Here is a 24,909-nt window from a genome sequence, read left to right as displayed (position 1 = left end):
GGCTGAAGTTTAACCTGAAATGATTAATTCTTCTCTCAACTTATGCCTTTCATTTTCTGAACACTGAAGATTTAGATACTGATTACCAGTCAAAAGGGACTGTCTCAGTCTTGTATACACTGTCTTGTATCAATATGTTTTGAATAGGAAGCTAATCTCTCAGTTAATAAGAAATGAATAAGAGTAACATGATATACAAAGAAACAATTACTTATAGCTGAGTACTAATTATAATCTAAAATACTGGAGTGCCTGGGTGGCTCAGTCAGTTAAGCGTCTGCCTTCGGCTCAGGTCATTATCCTGGTGTCCTGGGATCCAGCCCCACATTGGGCTCCCCGCTCAGTGGAGTGTCTGCTTCTCCCTCTGCCTCTGCCCCTGCCCCTACTTGTGGCCTCAATCTCTTTCACTCTCAAATGCATAAATAAAAATCTTATAATTTAAAATACCACATTAACCCTGAATCCATAAATTGAAAAATTATGTTAGCAGAAAAGCTAAAAATAAATCATTTTAGTGTCTGTCTAATGAATCATACCTAGAAATAATTTAGATTAACAAGTATCTTCACATTTCTAAGGTTGGTTAATGTTGGAGTCTCTGAGGTCTTATAGCATTATCTCATTATTTGGCTGTGTTTTCACAATTAATTTAACTTTTCATCTTGGTGAATTTTTCTCACTGCACTCTGACATCTGAATGATTTCAAGGCATTCTGTTACTTCATCAAATTTTTTCCCTCTTAAAATGACCTGAAAAGGCCTTGGCCAGCCTCACTCTCCTCTTCAATCTGCATTCACCTAAGTACTCTTAGTGGGTGGGAGAAACCATAGCAACGGCAGTTCTGGCAGTTGGGGAAGTTGTTTGCTGGGCTTCAGAAAGCTGCTGTCGGGTCTCCCTCAGGACGGCAAGCTAATGAGCCTTCTTTCCTTCTAAACAACTATGCCACAAAGCCCAGAGAAGAGGTATTAGTATTCAAGACCCCAATTAATTCAATACATTCAGTGGCACTCACTATTTGAAGGTACATGTTTTGGGGATAAAGTGAATTGGTTCTCCTCCATCCAGGAGCCCCCAACCAAGAGGGGAAGCAATGAGAACACAGGAGTGCAACACCCACAGGCTGACCCTGGGGGAGGAGGGTGAGGAGGGAGTGGTTCTGCCCGGGATGAGGCAGGGAGAATCTTGGGAATGAAGACTTTGAACTAGCTTAGAAAGAAAGGCTGGAGGAAGGGACAGGCAGGGAGGACATTCTAGGCAGGAGAATGTTGATGCAACACCCAAAGGTGAGGATAATAAACAAGCCTCAGGAAACAGAGTGGGCACTTGGGCAGTCTGAGGACGGGGAGCACTGAGACATCAGCAAGAGAAACTTGGAAGAATATGCTGATGTCAGTGGATTTGGGATTTCACTTTGTGTTCAGTGGTAACCTTGCCCACTTTCAGGTTCAGGTGTCACTGTTTTCTCCCTGGCAGTTCAGGGGTTAAAAACACTAAATTGCTACTCCCTGCATAAGCTATGTTGCTTCCTACCTGCCTTTCAGAAATATCCATTTCTCCCCTTTCTCTTGCCTAACTTCTAATTATCCTTTAAGATTCACCTTCTTCAGGACATTGCCCAGATGGTTTGGCTGCCCCTCCACCAACAAATCCCAATGACTCCTGGTTTATCACCATCACTATTGTTGCACTGTCCCATTATTTGTTTGTAACTCCTCCACTAGACTGTAGAGAGTCATGATATCTCAGTCATCAGTCTGTCCCCTGACACTCAACACAGGACCTGACTCCTAGGAGCCTCTTGGTTAGTACAAGTGATAGTTTGAAAATATTAGTCAGAATAATCCATTTTGCAACCTGTAATAAATTAAAGGAGTTGGGCAGTGCCCATCAATGGTTGCTGACAGCACCATAAAGAGACAGCCAGACATTATGTGCCTCCTGGTGGGAATATACAACATCAACTATCAAACACTCTTGCAAAATAAAAAAAGTCTGCTAAAGCCTTTAAATCTAACTATCAGTTTATAGAAAATACAAAAGATAAAAGAACATACTAAATACCTCAACTATGCAATCATCAAAGTCCCTTATCATACCAAGAAGATCTCAGACTGACTGAAAAAAATCAATAGATGCAGAAGCCAAGATAACAGAAATGCTAAAATAGCTGATAAAAAATTTTAAAGCATTCATAATAAAAATACTTCAACAGGCAATAACAAATATGTTTGAAACAAATGAAAAAATAGAAAGCCTCAGCAAAAAATACAAAGTCTCAGCAAAAAAAAAAAAAAAAAAAAAAAAAGACATTAAAGAAGAACCAAATGGAAAATTTAGAACTAAAAAACACAATAACCAAAATAAAAAGCTTAGTGGGTGAGCTCAACAGCAGAGGGATGGAAAAGAGAAAAGAATCAGTGGGCCAAAATAATAAAAACCACTTGATTAGAACAAGAGAGAGAACAGAGAATGAAAAAAAAAAAAAAAAAAAAAGAATGGAGTCTCAGGGACCTGTATCACTATAAGAAAAGCCCTGACATTTGTGTCATTGGAGTTCATAGGAGAGGAGAATGAGGGCAGGACTAAAAAAAAGTGCTCAAAGAAATAATGGCTGAAAACTTTCCAAATTTAGCAAGAGACATAAACCCACAGATTCAAGAAGTTAGCCCTAAACAGGATAAATCCAAAGAAGTCATGGCAGAACACATCATAATTAAACTTCTGAAAACTAAAGACAAAGAAAAAATCTTGAAAGCAGTTGGAGAAAAACAATACCTATTACTATAGGGAAAAACAATCCAAGTTATAGAGGATTTTTTTTTTTTTTAAGTGATCATTCTTTTTTTTTTTTTTAAGATTTTATTTATTTATTTGAGACAGAGAGAATGAGAGACAGAGAGCATGAGAGGGAGGAGGGTCAGAGGGAGAAGTAGACTCCCCGCCGAGCAGGGAGCCCGATGCGGGACTCGATCCTGGGACTCCAGGATCATGACCTGAGCCGAAGGCAGTCGCTTAACCAACTGAGCCACCCAGGCGCCCGATTATAGAGGATTTTTAAAAATGATTTAATTAATTTATTTCTCAGAGAGAGAGTGTACATAAGCACAAGCAGGGAGAGTGGAAGGCAGAGGAAGAAGCAGGCTCCCTGCTAAGCAAGAAGCCCAAAGCAGGACTCAATCCCAGGACCCTGGGATCATGACTTGAACTGAAGGCAGCCACTTAACCAACTGAACCACCCAGGCATCCCTATAGAGGATTTATCATCAGAAATCATGGGTGCCAGAATAAAGTGGCACAATATTTTTCCAGTCAACCAAAAATTCTAATCCCAGCAAAAATATTCTTCATGAATTGAGAGGAAATCCAGGCATTCACAGATGAAAGAACATTCATAAAATTTGTCACCAACAGGTGTATCCTAAGAGAATGGCTAAAGAAAGTTCTTTATATAGAAAAGAAATCAAAGAAGGAACTTGAGAACATCAGGAAGAAAGAAAGACTACAGTAAGCAAAAATATGGGTAAATACAATAGGGTTTCCTTCTCTTGAGTTTTCTTTTTCTTTTTTTTAAAGATTTATTTATTTATTTGAGAGAGAGAGAGAGAGTGCATGTGAGTGGGGGAGGGGCAGAGGAAGAGAATCCTCAAGCAGACTCCCCACTGAGCACGGAGCCCTATATGGAGCTTGATCCCATGACCCATGAGATCAAGACCTGAGCCGAAACCTAGAGTCAGACACAACAGACTGAACCGCCCAGGTGCCCCCCTCTTGAGTTTTCTAAATTTGACAGTTGAAACAAAAACTATTCTAGATGTATGTGATTCTTGATGTATGTAGAGGAAATATTTAAAACAATTATAGATGGAGAAGGGTAAAGAAATGGAAAGGGAGGTAAGGTTTCTATATTTCACTTAAACTGGTAAAATGATGATGCAAGCAGACTGTGATGTTATGTGTATGTAAGGTAATACCTAGAGCAGCTATTAAAAAAGCTATACGAAGATGCATGCAAAACCACTAGGTAAATAAATATGGAATTCTAAGAAACATTTTAGCAAACCACAGGAAGGCAGGAAAAAGAAAACCAAAATAAAAAATAGACATAAGAAACAGAAAACAAAAAATAAATGGCTTAAGTGGTGGACTTAAGCTTTAAACTACCGACAATTAAATTAGATGTAAATGGACTAAATACACCAAATTAGACACAGATTGACAGAATGGATTTAATACATGATCCAACCAGATACTGTCTACAAGAAATTCACTTGAAATATAATGACATAGGTAGGTTGAAAATAAAAGGATGGAAAAAGACATATACAAACAACCGAAGGAAAGCAGTAATGGCTTTATTAATATCAGGTACAGTAGGCTTTGGAGCAAAAAAAGTCACCAGACACAAAAAGGAGCAGCATATCATGATAAAAATGTCAATTGACTAGGAAGACATAGCAATCCTAAATATGTATACACTAAACACAGAATGAATAATATATGAAGCTAAAACTGATAGAGCTGAAAGGAGAAATAGACACATCCACAATTAAAGTTGGAGACTTCAACACCTCTCAACAACAGATACAACTAGACAGAAAACTAGCAAGGATATAGAAAAACTCAACACCACCATCAGCCAATAAGATATAATTGACATTTCACTGGGTAAGAGAAAATGCATTTTTTTCAAGTGCTCATGGAACATATGCCAAGATATTTTTAAATGTATCCAGGATTTGTTTTAATCAGGTAAAGTAAGACATGCAGACTCAGAAATGACTGACATGAAGGAAGAAGTGTTAACTCACAGCTCTCTAGAAGCAGGAGGCACAGCATGACATGCAGGGCCACAGGGTCATTCAGGAGACAGTGGGGGTGCAAGGAAAACATGGGCAAAACTCTTCATTGTTGTTTCTGTGGGAAAGGCAAGGCAGAGTAAACAGTCTTAGGATTGGCTAGTTTGAAAATTTTCAGCCAGTTGTCTGGTATCTGGCCCTGGGGTGATTAAGGCAGGTGGATAGAGGCCCAGAATGTGAGAGCCCTTTGAAATCCTGGTAAAAAGACGTGGCTGGGGTTATGGGTTTTAGATTGGTTTGTTTGATTATGAAACATGAACTCATGGGGAGTTGTTTGCTATCTTTAGGAATTAGCTAGCCATGGGAGCGGCAGTCTTCCCAGAGTTAGTAAGGCCACAGATGGCAAAACCTCAGAATAAAAAGACATTCTTAATAAATGGGCCATAAAACAAACCTCAATGCATTTAAAATAGTTGAAATAAGAAAGAGAATATTCTCTGATAATATTGGAATCAAAGTAGAAATCAATGACAGAAAGATAACAGGAAAATCACCAAACACTTGGAAACTAAAACACACTTCTAAATAAATGATGGGTTAATACATTGTATTGAATGAAAATAAAAAAATACAGCATATCTTAAATTCCACATATGAGTGAAATTATATGGTACTTGTTTATCTCTGATTTACTTATTATAATCTCTAGATCCATCCATGTTGTTGCAAATGGCAAGATTTCATTATTTTTTTAAGGTCTAGTAATATTCTATTGTGTATATATACCACATCTTCTTTACCCATTCATCGATTGATGGACACTTGGGTTGCTTCCATATCTTGACTACTGTAAATAATGCTACAATAAATACAGGGGTGCATATATTTTTTTCAAGTTTGTGTTTTCAGATTCTTTGGGTAAATACCCAGTAGTGGAATTACTGGATCATATGATAATTCTATTTTTAATTTTTTGAGGAACCTCTATACTGTTTTCTACAGTGGTTGCACCAGTATGCAGTACACCTGAAACTAATATAACACTGTATGTTAATTATACTGAAATTAAAAATTAAAAAAGAGAAGAAAACATCACAACTTCAAAACAAAAGTATACTCAAAACTCAATAAAAGACAATGTCATTAAAAAATACAACATATCAAAATTTGTGGAACATAGCTAAAGGAGTGATGATAGGGAATAGTACAGCACTGAATGCATATATGAAAAGAAGAAGAGACTCAAATCAATAATCTAAGCTCCCCCTTCAGGAATCTAGAAAAGGAAGTGCAAAATAAACCCAAAGCAAACAGAAGGAAAGAAATAATAAAGATAAGATCAGAAATCAATTAAATTGAAAACAGGAAAAGAATAGAAGAAATTAATTAAACAAAGATCTGGTTCTTTGAAAAGATCAATAAAATTGACAAAAATTCTAGCAAGATTAACAAAGAGGGAAAAAGAGAGAGGACACAAATTACCAATATTAGAATCAAACAGGGTATATCACCTATAGACATCAAAAGGATAAGAAAATACTATGAACAATTCTGTACTTATAAATTTTACAATTTAGACAAAATGAATCACTTCCTCAAAAAACACAAACTACTGCAACTCATCCAATATGAAACAGATACTTTGAAAAGCCTTACAACTGTTAAGGAAATTGAATTTGTAAAAAGAAAAAAAAAAAACTCAAGAAATGTCCAGGTCCAGATAATTTCAGTGAGGAAGTCTACCAAACATTTTTTTTTTAAGATTTTATTTATTTATTTATTTGAGAGAGAGAGAGCACATGGGGGGGGGAGGGTCAGAGGGAGAAGCAGACTCCCTGCTGAGCAGGGAGCCCGATGGGGGACTCGATCCCGGAACTCCAGGATCATGACCTGAGCCAAAGGCAGTCGCCTAACCAACTGAGCCACCCAGGCGCCCGGAAGTCTACCAAACATTTAAAGAAGGATTGCCTCCTCTTCTACATGACCTCTTCTAGAAAATAAAAGAGGGAAAAACACTTCCCAATTAATTTTGTGATGCTAGTATTAGCCTGATACCAAAACCAGACAAAGACAATACCAACAAAACAAAACAAAAGAAGCCCCCCCCACCAAAACCCAACAAAACAACCAAGAACTAACATCCCCGAGAATATAGATGTAAAAATTCTTTTTTTTTTTCATTTTTTTTGGTTTCAAGTTTTTATTTAAATTCTAGTTAGTTAACATATAGTGTAATATTGGTTTCAGGAGTAGAATTTAGTGATTCATCACTTACATATAACACCCAGGGCTAATCACAATAAATGCCCTCCTTAATACCCATCACCCATTTAGCCCATCCTCCACCCACCTCCTCTCAAAAACCCTCACTTTGTTCTCTATAGTTAATAGTCTCTTACGGTTTGCCTCCCTCTCTTTTTTTTCCCCCGTCTCCTATGTTCATCCGTTTTGTTTCTTAAATTCCACATATGAGTGAAATCATATGGTATTTGTCTTTCTCTGACTGACTTATTTAGCTTAGAATAATATACTTCATTACCATCTACACCATTGCAAATGGTAAAATTTCATTCTTTTTGATGGCTGAGTAATATTTCATTGTATATATACACATGACATCTTCTTTATCTATTCATCAGTCAATGGACATTTAGGCTCTATCCATAATTTGGCTATTGTTGAAGCCCAATGGATAGTTAGGCTCTTTCCATAGTTTGGCTATTGTAGCAGCTAATTCTGCTATAAATACTGGGGTGCTTGTGCCCCGTCAAATTTGTATTTTTGTATCCTTTGGGTAAATACCTAATAGTGCAATTGCTGGATCATAAGGTAGTTCTATTTTTAATTTTTTGAGGAAATTCCACACTGTTTTTTGGAGTGGCTGCACCAGTTTGCATTCCCACCAACAGTGTAAGAGGGTTGGCCTTTCTCTGCATCCTTGCCAATATTAGTTGTTTCCTGTCTTGTTAATTTTAGCCATTCTGACAGGTGTGAGGTGAAATCTCATCAAAGTTTTGATTTGTATTTCCCTGATGATGAGTGATGTTGAGTATCTTTCCATGTCTGTTAGCCATCTAGATATCTTCTTTGGAAAAGTGTCTATCCATATCTTCTGCCTATTTCATAAGTGGATTACTTGTCTTTTGGATTTTGAATTTGATAAGTTCTTTATAAATTCTGGACAATAACTCTTTATCAGATACGTCATTTGCAAATATCTTTTCCCATTTTGCATGTTGCTTTTTAGTTTTGTTGATTGTTTCCTTCACTGTGCAAAAGCTTTTTATCTTGATGAAATCCCAATAGTTCATTTTTGCTTCTGTTTCCCTTGTAGATGTACACATTTTTAATAAAATATTAGCAAATGGAATTAGTAATATATGAAAGGAATTACACATTGCAATGAAGTGAGGTTCATTCCAGGGATGCAAGACTGGTTCCATATTTGAAAATCAGTTAAGGTAATCCACCACATTAATTGGCTTAGGAAGAGAAATCACATAATCATATCATTTATTGCAAACTTTTTTTCCACAAAATGTAACACCCATTCATGATAAAAACTCTCAGAAAAATAAAAATAGAGGGAAACTTCCTCAATTTCATAAAGAATATCTATAAAAACCTATAGTTAACATTATACTTAGTGGTAAAATATTGAATTTTTCCCCCTTAAGATTGGGAACAAGATAAGGATTTCTGTTTTTATCATTCATATTCAAAATAGTATTGGAAGTTCTAGCCAGTGCAGTATGGCAAGAAAAGGAAATAAAAGACACATAGAATAGAAAGGAAGATATAAAATTATCCCTATTTGCAAATGATATGGTTGTCTTATGCAGAAAATCCCAAGAAATCTCCTAGAACTAATGAGTTCATCAAGATCACAAAATACAAAAAACGAAATCAAACCCCCAAACCCAAACCATTTATTTCTTTATACTAGCAATGAACAGGCAGACTCTGAAATTAAAATAAAAAATTATTTATTTACAATCAAAGAAAATGAAATACTTAGAAGTAAATCTAACAAAACATTTACATGATTCATGTGCTGAAAACTACACATGTTGATGAAAGAAATCAAAGAAGATATGCATAGAGAGACATAATGTGTATATGGATAGGAAGATTTGACATAGTGAAGATGTCAATTCACCCCAAATTGATATACAGGTTCAATGCCATTTCTACCAAAAACCCAGCAAGATTTTTTGTAAACATAGACATGATGATTCTAAAATTTACATGAACATAACATTTACATAAACAATTTGAAAAGGAAGAATAAAGTGAGAGGAGTCATTCTAGCAGGTTTCAAGAGTTATTTATATAGTATCTGGTATTGGTGGAAGGATAGACATGCAGATCAATGGAACAGAACGGAGAATGCAGAAATAGCTCCACACCAATATACTTAACTGATTTTTGACAAAAATACAAAAACAACTCAATAGAGGAAAGATGACATTTTCATCAAATGGTGCTGGAGCAACTGGACATCTGTCTACAGGCAAAAAAATGAACCTCAACTTAAGTTTCAGACCTTATATAAAACTAAACACATAATGGACCACAAATTTAAATGTAAAGTGTAAAAACTATACAGCTTTTAGAAAAAAAATAGAAAATCTTTGGGATCTTGGATTAGGCAAAGACTTCTTAGACTTGACACCAAAACCACAATCCATAAAAGAAAAAAATTGATAAATTGACGTCATTAAAATGAAAAACTATTGCTCTGCAAAACACCTTGTTAAGAAGATGAAAAGAAAAGCTAGAGTGGAAAAAAATTTATGAACTACTATCTGTCCAAGGACTAATCTCTAGAATATATAAAGAACTTTCTAAGTTCAACAGTAGAAAAAAACCAATCTAATTAGAAAATGAAAATGATTTAGAGATAGCTAAAAATCACATGAAAAGATGTTCAACTTCATTAGCCATTACAGAAATGCAAATTAAACACATCTATCAGAATGACTAAAATAAAAAATAGTGACAACACCAAATGCTGGCAAGGATGAGGAAGAACTGGATCACCCATACATTGCTGGTGAGAATGTATAATGGTGCAGCTACTCTGAAAACAGTGTGGCAGTTTCTTTAAAAAAATGAGATGTGCAACTACCATATACCCAGCAATTAGACTCTCGAATATTTGTCACAAGAAATGAAAATGTGTTCACAGAAAAACCTGTATATGAAAGTTCATAGTTTTCATATAAGCCCCAGACTGGAAACAGCCCAGATGTCCTTCAGTGAGTGAATGTTTAAACAAATTGTGCACATCCATACCATGGAACATTCCTCAGCAGTAAAAAGGAATAGACTACTGGTGCACACAATGACCCGGATGAACTTTCAGAGAATTATGCTGAGGGGAAAAAAACCCAATCTCAAAAGATTGCATACTATATGATTTCTTTTATAATCACATTCTTGAAGTGAGAAAAACTATAGAAATAATGAGCAGATCAGTGGTTTCCAGGAATCAGAAAGGGATGTGGTAGGTGGAGATGGGATAGGAAAGAGTTGGATGTAGGTATAAAAGGGCCACATGGGGATCCTTGTGGTGATGGAAATGTTCTGTGTCTTTACTGTATCAATGTCAATGCAGTGGTTGAGATCCTATACTATAGTATAGCAAGGTATTACTATTGAGAGAAACTGTGCAAGGTGCACATGGACCTCTGACCTCTGTGTTATTTCTATGCCTACATGTGATTCTACAATTATCTCAAAATAACAAGAAAAAAAGAGAGGAACATTTATTGGACAATTGGGGAATTATGAACCATGACTGGATTTTGTAATGTGATGGTGGCATTATGTTTCAGTTGTAAAAGATTAGTCTACTCTTACAAGACCCATATTGAAATACCTACTGATGAAATGACATGTCTGGAATTTGCTTCAGAGCAATCCAGAGTGGGGGATAAGCAGGCGAGAGTCTCCTGGGAAAGTGAAAAAGCATGAATAGATCATTGTTGGAGCTAGGTGAGAAGTGCGTGGGTTTTTTTTTTTAACATCATACATTATACATTGTCATCCAACATGGAACTCTGGGAACCAGTGCAACATGGTGGTTAAGCCTCTGCCTTTAGAAACAGTTGGACTTGTTTTGGACCTAGTATCTGCTACGTATTACCTCTGTGACTTTGGGCAAGTTATTTAACCTCTGTGTAAAATGGGATACTATCTCAGGGTAATTGTACAGGTAAATAAGATTGCCAAAGATAGGGTGAGAAAAAGAAAGGTATTCTCTCAAGGGGTAAGAGAGGGAGGGAAGTCAATGCAGGAGACAGAGGAGCTGTTGGAGGTGGAGACCCAAGGTTAGGTTGGGCAGTTTCTTGTGACTCGGAATCTAAAAAAAGGTCTCAAAAAGAGTTTTAAGAAGATGAAAACTGATAAAGAGCCATCAGATTTGGTGTTCAGCAAGTCATGGTGCTGACAGTGGCTTGGATTCTGTGGTGAGGGTGGGCCCAGATGAAGGTGCTGAGAAGTGGATGGGGAAAGAAAATGTGGCCCACCACTCCTGACCTTGGTGCAGTGGTATGGAGAGACAGCTCCAGAGAGGAGCATAAAGGGAGTTAAAGAGCAGAAAACAACTGGAGAAGAGAAAGAGATGGAAAATAAGAAAGGAGGGACTGGTTAGGTGGTGTTGTCATGAGGGGGACCAGAAATCCCAAGATCATGGTGGGAAGGCAGTTCCTTTCTGATACAGATTGGTATTGCTCCTAAGGCTGTTTTATCTGCCCCTGGTATTTCACCTCATCCTTCATTTGATGCTCATTCGAATAGCTATTTAAAAAGAAAGAACATTATAGGACATTGGGAATTATGAGTGCTAACTAGATTTTTTAATGCGATGGTAGGATTGTAGTTTTGTTTTAAAAGATTAGTCTTTGGTTTTTATAGATTGATACTGAGACATTTATGGGTGAAATGATGTGTCTGGAATTTGCTTTGGACTCTGAAGAAAATGAGAATATTTTGTTTTTCTGGAGAGATATTTTGGAATCATGGTGCCATGTTGACATGTGTCAACAAGCTCTTGTGGACACTTATTATTTATTAGGTTTCCTCATGCAGAATATGCCATGGTAATGTTGTCCCTTTACACAGTTGTTTTGTGTGTGTGTGTGTGTGTGTGTGTGTGTCTTACCACTCCAGAGTGACCAGTCTGTGACTGACTCACCAGCACCCATTCTCAAGGCATCTGTGTTCAATCTGGAAATCCCTGGAGAGAAAGGTTTCCTCATCTGTGGGTGTGAAGCTGTGGGTGCTTATCTCAGTCACCATGGTCTGAAGGATTCAGGTAACGAATGAATCCTTTGAGGCAAGCTTCGTCTGAGAGTTGCCCCTGACTTCCTCAACCTCCTCTCTATCAGGGCTGAACTGACCCAGAGGACATTTTCTGTGTCCTAAAGCAGCCAGATCCTCTCCAAGCTATGGACTGGGTGGGTTGCTAAGCTCAGCTTCTGCTCAGTTGATGTGAGGATGCAAGAGTCAGGCTTGAACTCCCAGGCACCCCCCACCCCATGCAACCAGCAGCCTGCCCACCAAAAGTAACCCAACCAACTCATCTTACCACATGAGGGATGACCACATGGAGGCCTAGACTGAACAGAAACCCATAATGCAGATGAAGGCATAAGCAATGGGGCTGATCTTTATTGAGGTGAAACATTCAAGTCAGCTGTTCACAATGATTGCAAATTGTCCAGTTTTAAAAAGCTTCCTACTTCCATACAGCTCTGTCTACATTTAGGAAGCAATAAAAATATATTGTACAATGAACAATTTCCACCTTAAGAGTATCATGATAGTTCATAAATTTGTCAATAGAAATTGCAAAACACTATTTACAACAAGATAGACTCTTTGTAAGTTCAAAATTTACATACTTATGGCATAATTCTAAAACTAACCTCATATGTTTTCCCAGGTAAGAAAGACCAGTCATTGTAAAAATACTTTATATAAATTCAAAGTCAGAACTAAAACATTCAATCCTATAAAAATATCTTTAACTAATCCAAGTATCAATTTTCTACATAAATGTTCTTTATCAACACAGTTACACACTTAAATTTTCAGGAAATACCTAGTATGTCAGACAGTCCACTTAAACATGTTAAAGTTACTTCAAGGCACAGTTGTAATCCTGTCTTAGTTTCAGAGATGGACCACATATTTGATTATGTTGCATATTAAGGGAACAAGTGTTCTACAAAAAGTTAACCCAGGTATTTATGTATTATGAAAGCATTTATAAAGACAAAGTCTTCAGCCTATGGAAGGGATTTTTAGGTGGGCACTGCCTTCAGAAGGCACCACTTTTGTTATGAGTCAGCTATGTAGTGCTTTGAAATGTTTAACTTGGAAAGCCTGTGATGGCATTTTGACCACTATCTGAAATCAGCTCATTCATTTCATTTTGCTTACTCTCTTTTAGGGCGTGATTGGGATGATTTCTTTGTGTTTGTGTTCTTTTTGATCTCCTAAAACATACTTTCAGCAGCAGGTAACACAACTCGGCCACATTAAGCAGCATGCAAATCACAGATGCAGAAATCATAAAAATGGTAAACACGGTTTTCTCAGTAGGTCTAGAGATAAAGCAGTCGACAAGGTTGGGGCAAGGGTCAATCCCACATTTCAACACCCAGGGCAGGTGGTACCCATTGTAAAGGAAGTAAAACACATACATAAAGGATGCTTCAAAGATGATTCGGAAAAAGATACTGCTGGTGTACGTCCACCACAGGGATCCCTCTATCCGAACCTTCTGCCTTTTAATGTCTTCTAAGTCTTTGAATTCATTTCTTTTCTCTCCTCGCCTAAATTTGCGGGCGGCCTCGTGTCTGTAGTAGGCGACATGCATCGCTACCAGCAGGGCCGGGGTGGAGACAAAGATGAGTTGCAGCGCCCACAGCCGGATGTGGGACACAGGAAAAAAGTGGTCATAGCACACATTTTTGCATCCCGGTTGCAGAGTGTTGCAGACAAAATCTGCCTGTTCGTCACCCCACACTTCTTGAGCAGCCACTACAAGGATCATGACACGGAAAATGAAGATGACGGTGATCCATACCTTCCCGATGCTGGTGGAGTGTTTGTTTACTCCCCCGATGAAAGTGTGTAGGGTACCCCAGTCCATTGTGTTGGCCTATTCCTAAACAGACAAAAATTAGCAAAGGTTAGTTAATGGAAAGTTCCTTTGATTTTATTAAATAGTATAGTTATATTATAGACCGAAGCAAATTTCTCTTAAAGTATGCTGCGAGGGGCTCCTGGGTGGCTTAGTGGGTTAAGTGGTTAAGCGTCTGCCTTCAACTCAGGTCAGGTCCTTCTCGGCAGGGTGTCTGCTTCTCCCTCTCCCTCTGTCCCCCCACCCGTTCCTGCTCTCTTTCTCTCTCTCTTTCAACTAAATAAATAAAATCTTAAAAAACAATAAAGTATGCTGTGATATTTTATAACTTCAGCCTCCTAGGTTGCTAGTAGGTTTTCTGGTAGGGAATGCCCACTCTAAGAACATTCGAACAGTTTTAAACCAGAAATAACCGTTGGGGGTTTCAGATCATCTCGATGCAACTGAACTCAGATTATATATTAGGTTGCTGTTCGACATTAGTGCAGGAACTGAGATAAACAAATACATTTCCCAATTTTCTTTTAACCACCATGCGTGTAAGTACTGTATCAGTTTTGTTTTGCCCAAGGGATCACAGACGTTCCACAGTAGATCCTATTCCATCAAACGGCTTATCAGAGAGAAAAAAATAATCCTTGGAATGACATATGTGGTGTACCCAGCAGACTGGGAAGGGGGAAGAGACCCCGATACTTGCTAGTTTATACAATGTATTTATGTTTATTTCTAGTTTGAATAACATCATTTGCTGGAATCATGTGTTCTTAGGAGACCTGATGTCACACACTACTGAAAGGTCCTCTTCTGCAAGAGAATTACTAGCTTTTACAAAAAGCACTCACTCGCTCTCCAGATAACCGGGGCTGGCACTAGCTTTCCCTCCCCAGTTACCAGGAACACACCAGGAGCCATGGATGAAGGGAACCAGCAATGCAGAGCCCCTCCCTCTTAATGCACGGATTTAGCATCCTGAGAGAAAACATTCTTGACTTCCACAGGAACTTTTGCTACAATTCAGACAGACACTTTCTTACCCTACATTGCTACAGAAGCCTAGAGAATTATTCAGTATTCGGATCAAAAAAAAAGAACTCTGAGAATCTTTTGAAAGAGAAAACATTCTCTTCAGAAAACAGGCTTACACAAATTGTCAAACCTTTCAGGGGATGAGGGAGCTGCCAAAGTCCTTTCGTCGATCTGTCTGAGGGCGACTTTCCTGTATTTGACTGCACCCCGGGGTCAGGCTTCTCCTCAGGCTGACAACCCCCACCCCCACCACCTTCTTGGCTCCATCTCCTGCCCACAGCTCCGCCCCCTCTGCATCACATCTGTTGCTCTTTGAGACAACTGGGTAAATGGAGGCAGCCTCAGCTCCTTCAGGAATGCTCAGCACTAAGTCCCTAGATGAGCTGTTAATGTGTGCCCCAGAAGCAAGACCCTTTGTTGATGCTAATAAAGTCAGCCAGTCCTATATTATGAAAAGCAGACCTCCACTTTAGTTGGCTTTCTGAGAAATTCATCTTTGCCCTTGGTTTGGTTTTTAGGCACCACCTTTTTCTTAGAAAGACATAGGTCCAAGGAAAAATGCCACCATCCACATTATAGGTCTTTGTGGATTCCTCCTCTGTCTGAACTGCTCAGTGGAAGTAGGGGGCACATGCTGTGGAAGGGGTGGGGAGGGGAGCGCAAGCAGGGCATAGCTAGAAATTTCTATATCATGAGTTTCTCCCCCTGCTTTCTCCTCTTGCCAAAGCATATAGAGCTCAATTATAGACAAACGTCTCCCTGTCACCACATTGCCAAGCCAAGTAAATAATAATCACCAAGACTTCCATAAGTATTTATTGAATGTCTACTGTATAGAGATGTTAACTATTTTTTTTTAAAGATTTTATTTATTTATTTGACAGAGAGAGACACAGCGAGAGAGGGAACACAAGCAGTGGGAGTGGGAGAAGGAGAAGCAGGCTTCCTGCTGAGCAGGGAGCCCAATGCGGGGCTCGATCCCAGGACTCTGGGATCATGACCTGAGCTGAAGGCAGCCGCTTAACTGACTGAGCCACCCAGGCGCCCCGATATGTTAACTATTTCATCTTTGCATCCCAAGGCACAGTCCAGTTCCCAGCACTGAGTAGGTTCTGAACAAAGCTTAGAGCAAATAGGGGATGCAGGAGGGTCATGGCTAGAAGCACTGGGGAGAGCTTCCTATCCAATGATGCATTCCTATCCTAGGAAACTGAAGGTGTTAGATCACAACTCTGCAAGGAGGGAGCACATAATATCTTAAGAAAAAAATGGGGAGGCGGTAACGGGACTGCACTTCAGCACGTATATTTTCACTTGATTAATGAAGTCACCAGAAGACAGGATAATTGAAGTGATCATGGACTTTCACAGATGCTTATTCTTTCCTTGAACAACCCATAAGAAGGAATAAAAAAACAGCACTTAACAAACCAGCACCCTCAGAGTATTCAGGGTTCCCAGATGCTGCAAGCCGGCACCAAAGCCAAGGAGGTGGAGCCAGGAATAAGGAACCGGAGAAATCGTTTTGAAGGGCTTAGTGCATACCGGCCTGTTCCAACTCCACTGGCCAGAAAGAAGTAAAGGACTTTGAAATGTTCATAGATCTTAAAACTTGTTCAAATGCCATGGAGTATGAAAAGTTTTAACACAGAATATGATAAGAACATTTGAATTCTTAAGTCCAAACTAAAATTGAGCCAAAAGCTTACATTGTGGCAGAAATGGGAAAATGCAAATTATCATTTTAACTTAGCCTAGACTTTACTAATTTTTTCAATGAAAACGAAAAGACAGGTGGAATTCCACAGCTGAAGACCTGAAAAGGGGTGTTGGCAGTGGGGGTCGGGGGGGAAGACAAGAGCTCTTGAGTGTGTCCCACAGTTCTGAGGGAGTCGGCTAAGGGAGGGAGAAACTTCCAGCAGCATTGAGGGGCTCAGATTTTCAGGCAACAATAAGATGGAAGACAACCCAGATCACGATACACAAGTGGAGGAGTCCAGACTTGTAACAACAATGTCAAAAAATTTAATCACTAATTGAGCAAAAAAAAAAGGAAAATAAAAATCATGAAAAAGAAAGAAAAATAAGATACTTGAGCCAAAAGAAAAGAAAGGGGTGGGCACAATAGAGCACAAGGCATAATTTTACCTGTTAACAGAGAAAAGGCAGAAACTCTTCTCCTATTTTATCAAGGAGAAATTATTTAAAAAATTATTTCTAAGGGCGCCTGGGTGGCTCAGTTGGTTAAGCAACTGCTTTCGGCTCAGGTCATGATCCTGGAGTCCTAGGATTGAGTCCCGCATCGGGCTCCCTGCTCAGCGGGAGCCTGCTTCTCCCTCTGACCCTCCCCCCTCTCATGTGCTCTCTCTCTCTCTCATTCTCTCTGTCTCAAATAAATAAATAAAATCTTAAAAAAAAATTATTTCTAAAAGCATGATACAAGAGAGGTGTGGAGCTAGTGCCCACCTTCTGAGAAAGAGATTTTCAATGTCCACAGTACATGTATCTTTGATTTTAAAGACTCATCTTGGGGGGCACCTGGGTGGCACAGTAGATTAAGTGACCGACTCTCAGTTTTGGCTCAGGTCTAAACTCAGGGTCGTGAGATCGAGCTCAGCGCAGTCTTCTTGAGTTTCTCTCTTCCTCTTCCTCTGTCCCCTCACCCCCCGACTCTCTGTCTCTCAAATAAATAAATAAATCTTTAAAAAATTAAAAAAATAAAAACTCATCTTGGATAACATGAATTATAAAATTAATTTTTAGTTTATAATGAAAGTCGTTATAATAAATTTTCCTAATTGTTGCTAATTGTTTTCTATCCTGGAAGCATTTCAGGAGGTAGAAACACATACATCTTGATGTTTAAACATATTTTACACAGCTGTTCACCTAGGGGACAGTCCTATTTGTTAATAAAATGAAGATGTTCTCTAATTAACCAATAAACATCCCCCACTGCAATTTGGTTTAATTAAGTGCCCAATCAACAAATTTTCGATTTATCAAATAAAAGTTCACATTTTCTTAAACCCTCCAAAGTGCAGAGAATTTAGAAAGAAGGCTGTTTTCCCCTGAGTTCTTTATCAACAGGCTTCCTGAACATTGGCACACCTGCGGTCACCTATTACCTGCCCTTCTAGCAAGCAAACCGATCAAGGTGCTAAAGGACAACTCAGTCTGAATGAATTTGGAGAGGCTGAAGCTGTGGGAGAGGTCATGAGGTCAGAATTTCCACACAAGAATATGGTTCTGGCTTTCTAGAAGCAGGATCCTTGGCACCCGTGCCTTAGGGCTTCTCCTTCTTAAAAAAAAAAAAAAAAAAAGGAACAATTATTATGGCAGTGGTTTTATTTCTTTTGGCTTTTCTGGGTGCCCAAATCACACATTCTGAAGTTCTATCCAAGTAGCAAAGCTGAACAGAAAATAATCTATTTTACAGTACTTTTGACTTCCACTAAATATCAGTAATTTCCCCCCGTGCCTTTAAAGGGAGAAAAAGAGATGCGTAGGTCACTAAGAAAAATGAGTGATTAAACCCAAATACAAGTGTGTCCAGCCTACTGGTCACTCAAGACAATCAGGCTAAAGACAAACCACCTGATCTGCAGTATCTTCCTGCAGGAGCAACAAAAGCCCTATTACTTCTCACAGTAGGAATGACAGGAAGCGCTGCCCTCCATATTCTCCGTCCCTCCCTTGCCCTAAGTGCGCCCAGGAAAACCATTCAGTGAATGTGACGCCATGTTTCCTACAGTGAGAGCTTCTCTTTTGATTCTTCTGTATAGTCCACATCATTCCTGAGGGTCTTACGTATATGGGACCTGGGTATCATTGTCCGTGTGCTAAGAGCAGAAGGACAGCTTGCCTCACAACTGTCAGAGCCAGTCAGGGAAAGGGACTGCCCCCAGCTTCCTGACACTTTGCTGCAGGCACCCTCATGCCTGGCTGCCCCCAGGACACCCTTCCCGCGGGAGGAGCCCGGAAAGGAGGGAGCTGACAGAGAGCAGAAGATTCACCTCCACTTTTCCTCCTGACCCGACCTTTCCCTGGATTGAAGGCACTTCTGCCTTGGGGGGGAAGAGACTGCCCACTGCGCCCAACCCTCTCCTGCCTCTTCCTGTAAAAACATAACTCCTGGGGGAGCTTTCCACCAACATCTTGGTTGTAGGAGATTTGAAGGCTGAATGCTCTTTGAAAATTACTTTCCGAAACAACTGCATCCATTGGCACCCTTTGCAATTAGTATTAGTAAACAAAATACCTCCTTCCTTTCATGCTTTAGACAGACTGCAGCCAATGGGAGGAGCCTTTTCAATAAAAAGTAAAATATTAACTCTTTGTGAACAGAGAGGTTTATCTTAACTGGCGCCTCTCTGGCTCTCTCTTTTTTTTTTAAGATTTTATTTATTTGACAGACAGACACAGCGAGAGCAGGAACGTAAGCAGGGGGAGTGGGAGAGGGAGAAGCAGGCTTCCCGCAGAGCAGGGAGCCCGATGCGGGGCTCCATCCCAGGACCCTGGGATCATGACCTGAGCCGAAGGCAGACGCTTAACGACTGAGCCACCCAGGTGCCCCATCTCTGGCTCTCTTTTAAGGAAAGAATACATCTGTCTAGCTTCTGTAGTCTTGTCTCCGTCCAAGAATGTGGTTACACTTCGTGGCGCCTGGGTGGCTCAGTGGGTTAAGTGCCCAACTGGATTTTGGCTCAGGTCATGATCTCAGGCTCATGATCTCAAGAGTGTGAGGTGGAGCCCCGCCTTCCGTCCCCGAGTCTGGCTCCGCGCTGCTGAGCCCGGAGCCTGCTTAAGATGTTCTCTCTCCCTCTCCTTCTGCCCCTCCCCTGCTTGTGTGCTCTCTCTCAAAAAAAAAAAAAAAAAAAAATTGGTTACACTTCAAGTTACAAGGGTAAACTGTCTTTGGTTTTGTGGTATATCTAATTATGGTGAATAACTCCATATTGCATTCTTGATACTAAAGCTCCAGTCTGGAATACTTACCTCTAAGAATAAGTAAACCATTGATCTTACTTCTGATGATACACACAGTATTATGAAGATAGATTGTTCTTCCCTTTTACAGTTAAAATAATTTAAGTAATAAAATTTCTTGATTGTTTTAAAACTTAAGAATTTAATCATAACTAGTTTGCTTAACAATGACATTTTAGTTTCACTGATGACAGAACCAAACTAAAGCTTTAAAATTATAGTCTTACCCCTTAGCAGACACCAAGAGGTGGAAAGTGTCTTTCTAGAAAGTTCTATTTCCCTTTGGATGACCCTTTCAAAGTTATTCATTGAATATTTGATATACCCGAGAACAGAACACATTCTTCATGATTTCCACATTAGCTCTGGGGAGTCGAGGAGTTTTATATTGATAAAAAACAACGTCAAAGCAAAACAAACACATATGGGCCTTACTTCCAAGGACTCACAGCTAATTGGCCTGGAGAAGAATTAGGCAAGTTTCCCTCCTCAAGGGCTTCAGGCTTTCTTCTACACCATTTGATTGCCTAAAAGCTGATGTTGCACAGTAATGACATGAATATAAATCTTTGTGCAGTTTCAGTTCAGTGATGATGTCACCTGTTGAGGGAAAAAACACAGATGTGGCCATATTTCTTTAACTACTTCCCACGTGTCTATTGCATGACCTTTGTGGGTAGTTTTTCTTTATCCCCAGAACTGTTATGAGGGAAGTCTAGAGACTGCCAATTTCCTGATGCTTCATACTTTGAATACTAATAAAATAAAAATAAAATCTTTAGTGTAGATTCTTTTCCTTATCAAAATAATAATAATACCCAATCCCAAACCTCAACCCCATTCCTTGAGCAATTGAGAAAAAGAGTAAGGGAGTTTGAGAAACTGGATATGCTCCTTTATCCCCCAAATCAGGAGTTTAAAAAAAAAAAATCTCAAATTCTCTCTTTAATCAAGAAGAATCTATATCTGTTGTCTCTAGAAAGCTCAGGTCATCCAAGGGACAACCTTATCTCTGATTTTTAAATTTAATGACTCAAAATTTCATCAACTGTCCTTTATGAGTAACAGCTAGTGATAAAATGGATTTAGGATCTATGTACTTCTTCAAAATTAACTCAATAAAATTGAGAGAACTTTTTCTGTGTATGGAGTCTAAATATAAACATGGACAATTCATAAAACTACATGTGTTTCTTAACCCATTTGGGAAGTCAAAGAGTTAAAACATTTTCCATTAAGCAGTCTCTGTTCATTCAAGCAAACCTGTGTCCTTCCCAAAGATTTAAGTCTAACTTGAGTTGAATGACCATGAAAATAAAAAAGGAAAAGCCGCTCCACGGACCCAGTTCTATTCTCATGGCTCAAGCAAGTAAAACAGAAATCTTAATAAATCATAATGCAGCCACTGGAAGGATTATGTCCTCATGGCCAAGAAACTTGTGTTAAAAGTTATTTTCCCACAATTTTATTCTATTTAACATTTTAACTAACGTCTACAAACCACTCATAATTCCTGGAATATTCAGATTGACTCAAAGATGCACGGTGAGGGTTTGCAAGTAAGAATTTTCCTTTCACCCTACTCAGTTGTTTAGTCAGATCTTCTGCAGTTCTTTTCTTTCTTAAAGCTGTTATAATTCAGAAGATAAAAAGTAAGAAAAAGAAAATGAAGTCACTCTCACCAATACCAGATTTGGTTTTAAAATAAAAACACAAGTGAAGCAGCTGGACTGATTAGTGTCCTGCCAGTTTGGGTCACTGTGGGGATGGTGATGGGGGACGCTGCACCCCCAGCCCCCACCCCAGTTACGTCACAGCCTAGAGAGTGTTGATGTTCTCTCTTCATAACTTCCTTCTCCCCTCCTTGGCAGGGTTCGAACAATACCCCCAAAGGCTCCACCTGATCCAAACAACAGACAAAGCTCTCCACAGGAGCAGTCTGGAGCAGCATCCTGCAATTCTGAGGAAACTGCATTGGGGCAGGACATTTTCTTCTAGAACATTGGTTAGATTTTACTAGAACTGGGGCAAGAAAATACTTCTATGGCATACAGTCTACTGAAGGGAAAGAACAAAAATACATGGTAACATTCAGTCAGCCACTTCGCTGACAGTGAGATTCCACCTAGGGGACCCTGCGGTCGCTGCTGGACCAGGTATCCCTGCAATGGCTGCACGTTTCTACCCCCTACAAGCGTCCATAACTGCATGCAGGCCACACTCACCTGAGGTTCAGTCCTGCTCTCCAGAAAGGGAGGCCAGCCCAGTCAAAACACCCGATGCCAGGTAACACCTGGGACTGCTCTCCTTCTCTAGACGGGAAGTACCTTCTGGTGCCTCCACCTTTTAACTGACGTGTGTCACCAATGACACTTAATTATTGTTGTCCAGTAATTGTCCAGTAATTGCATTATTGTCATCTGAGTTTCCCAAGTTCCTTGGGCAAACATCATGCAGCCAAACGGGTCAGTTCTACCTGGGACTTGTCCAATAGCCCGGTTAAACCGGCTTTCCTTTTCCCCAGACCCAAGCAAGACTTCGTCAAGGTTGCATAAAAGCAAAGAAAATCCAAAATGCAGCAAAGGAAGTGGGGGAAAGGGGCACGGGTCCACACTCTGGCCACTGACACACACGATGTGGTATGTTTATAAAACCTGTTGTGCAGGTCGAAGGGGGACCATCTAGGGTTAAAAGTCAAACCCGTCCATCCTCGCTCCTCCGGGTGCGCAGAGGACTCCGGGCAGTGCCGGGCAGAATCGGCCCGGGCCCCAGCGGACACGGGAGGATGCGGATCCGCAGCAGATAAGGTTGCCCTGGGCAACCCCAACACGTGGACACCCACCGCTGCCAGCCGCCCAGCGATCGGAGGGTGACCATGCCCTGCGGCCACAGGGTCCACCTTGGAGCGGTCGCCAGCAGGGGCGACGAGGGCGAGAGAGGCGACAGGCTGCCTGCCTCACCTGCTCGGGGTTCTCGGAGGCAACAGCTGCGGGCCAAGGGCCGAGATGGCGCGGCGCGCCCGCCGCCTCCCTCACCGCGCCCCCCAGCCCGCTGCCAGCATTCGGGGGCGCCGCGCCTGGCGCCCGCTTACCTGCTCGGCGGGACTGCGGCCGGGGCCCTCCGCTGCAACCGGCCAGCAGGTCGGGCTGGGGCGCCGCGGACTCCTGGGCCGGTGTCGGGAGTGTGCAGTCGGCGCTCCCTCTCGGCTTCGGGTACAGGCCCGCTCCCCCCTGCAGCGCCTTTTAACCGCGCCCCACCCCGCCTCTGCCCTGACGCTTCCCGGCGGGCTGCGAGACGCAAGAGCGCCGAGTTGCGACGCGCGCCCGCCCGGGGCCGCGGGGTGTAAGGCAGGCCCTCCCTCGGGGGCGAGGAGAGCGACGGTTGGCCGCGGGGAGCGGGGGGTGCAGGAGTGGCCCTCCTTCGAGGGTGCGGCGAGCTGGGGCCACGGTTGCAGCACTGGCCCTCCCTCGGGGGCGCCGGGCGCCGGGGGCTGGCCCGACCTGGTCCTGAAAGGGTGGGGCGGCCCGCGTCTCCTGGCCGCTCCGGGTGGGGAGGGGTTCGCTGGCAGAGCCCGCGCTCGGGGTGGGAGGCCCCTCGGCCCGAGAACCGGGGTGTACTGGCCAGGCGCCCTAGGGAAAGGGACTGGGCGAGTGGGTCCGCAGCCCTTAGCGAGGCTTTCGAAGCGGGGGGACTCGTTGGAATCAGTGTTAAGGACAGGTTGTGTTTTTGCCAGGACACATCCTCCTTTTTGTTCGGACACTGCCACCCTCTTACAGCCCTCCGGGTACCCGTGCACGGCCTTCTCCTAGAGAGCAGCCTGGAGGCACAGTGACTGTTGTTTTTTATTAATTAATGACCGTTTAGAGGAGTCGAAGAGGTTATTTTTATTAGTTACCTCCATCCTTTGACACCTCCTGCAGGGGAAGCAGAGCCGGCCTCCCTCTGCTAGCCTAGCGCGCCACGTAAGGACCAAGCTGGTGCCCTTCTTTCAGGCAGGTCTCAGAATGCCCGGGGTAGGAGAGGGCCTGGTGCAGGGGCTGGTGGGTGGAAATGGTGGGAGCTGTTTAGGGACCCGGCGTCACAGGTTCAAACCTGTTCTACATCAGACAAGAGATGTATGACTTGCTTGTTTCACGAAATTGGTTGGTGATTAAATGGCTGCACCTAAACCACGCACTAGCTGTTGGGCCATCTTCTCTCATGCAACAGGACTAGTGGTGGTTCTTAAGGTGCCTCTTTAAGGTCCTGAAAAATGAACCTGGACTATAAAGCTCTACCTCCCGAAATATTTTGAGGAGAACAAGATTCTCAGAGAATTGCCCTGCCTCAGATAAGTTTAAAACACTTTGGGGTGGGCCCTGGAATGTCCTTGAACGTAAGGTTGGAGACACACAAAAGCCTGTTTTAGGCTTTTTCGTTAGACAGACTGGCTGTCTTAATGTATCCTGTGCCTTGAATGTTCCCTCAGCCTTAAGGGTTTGGCTATCCTGCCCTCCTTTCTAGTCTCTCCATCTTTCCCCCCAAACAAATGCACCAGCCAGGCACATCTGTTTGCATAGTAACATAACTCAATTATAAAAGCAAGTTGTAAACCTCTTTGGGAATTATAAACAGTTTAAGCCTTTTTTTGCATTCCCACCACACTAGGTAAAGTACTTTGCACATAGTAGATGCTGCTCGGTGAGTATATGCATATTGATTGGCAAAGCCTGAGCAACATAGCAGATAATCCTGGAAATGGCTTTTGTTCCTAAAGAATGACTACCCACATTCCCACTCCTTACAGCTGCTCTGTGCAACATTGTGTTTGAACACTTATATTCTGGACCAACGGACGTTGTACCAGGACCCTTTCAGGAAAGAACTTTTGAACTCAAAAGTAGTTACAAAGAATGTGTTACATTTGCTCAGGTGCCCAAAAAGAGAACTATCTCAAT

The 24,909-nt window shown here is 41.2% G+C and overlaps 1 protein-coding gene across 2 annotated transcripts; it reads right to left on the bottom strand.

Annotated features, from left to right (window-relative positions):
* Positions 1 to 12,446: 12,446 nt before the first annotated feature.
* On the bottom strand, positions 12,447 to 23,222 carry GJB6 (gap junction protein beta 6). 2 transcript variants are annotated; one of them, XM_035003743.1, is made up of 3 exons: positions 23,064 to 23,222; positions 20,408 to 20,572; positions 12,447 to 13,978 (listed from the first exon to the last, which is right to left on the bottom strand). In XM_035003743.1, the coding sequence occupies exon 3, from the start codon at positions 13,961 to 13,963 to the stop codon at positions 13,178 to 13,180; it is 786 nt and encodes a 261-aa protein (XP_034859634.1). In that variant the 5' UTR covers positions 13,964 to 13,978; positions 20,408 to 20,572; positions 23,064 to 23,222; the 3' UTR covers positions 12,447 to 13,177. The 2 variants fall into 2 exon arrangements, with proteins under 2 accessions (XP_034859634.1, XP_034859635.1); XM_035003744.1 differs by having other exon boundaries at positions 20,422 to 20,572.
* Positions 23,223 to 24,909: the final 1,687 nt, after the last annotated feature.

The sequence above is a fragment of the Mirounga leonina genome, unplaced genomic scaffold (assembly GCF_011800145.1).
Source record: "Mirounga leonina isolate KUSES-001 unplaced genomic scaffold, KU_Mleo_1.0 Mir_127, whole genome shotgun sequence".
NCBI classification, from domain to species: Eukaryota; Metazoa; Chordata; class Mammalia; order Carnivora; family Phocidae; genus Mirounga; species Mirounga leonina.
The sequence above is the reverse complement of the archived record's forward strand: the minus strand, read 5'-3'. Positions and strand labels throughout refer to the sequence as shown.

Bases quoted from the DNA above. Each gene is read 5' to 3' on its own strand.
- GJB6 (XM_035003743.1), bottom strand. From the start codon at position 13,963: ATGGACTGGGGTACCCTACACACTTTCATCGGGGGAGTAAACAAACAC.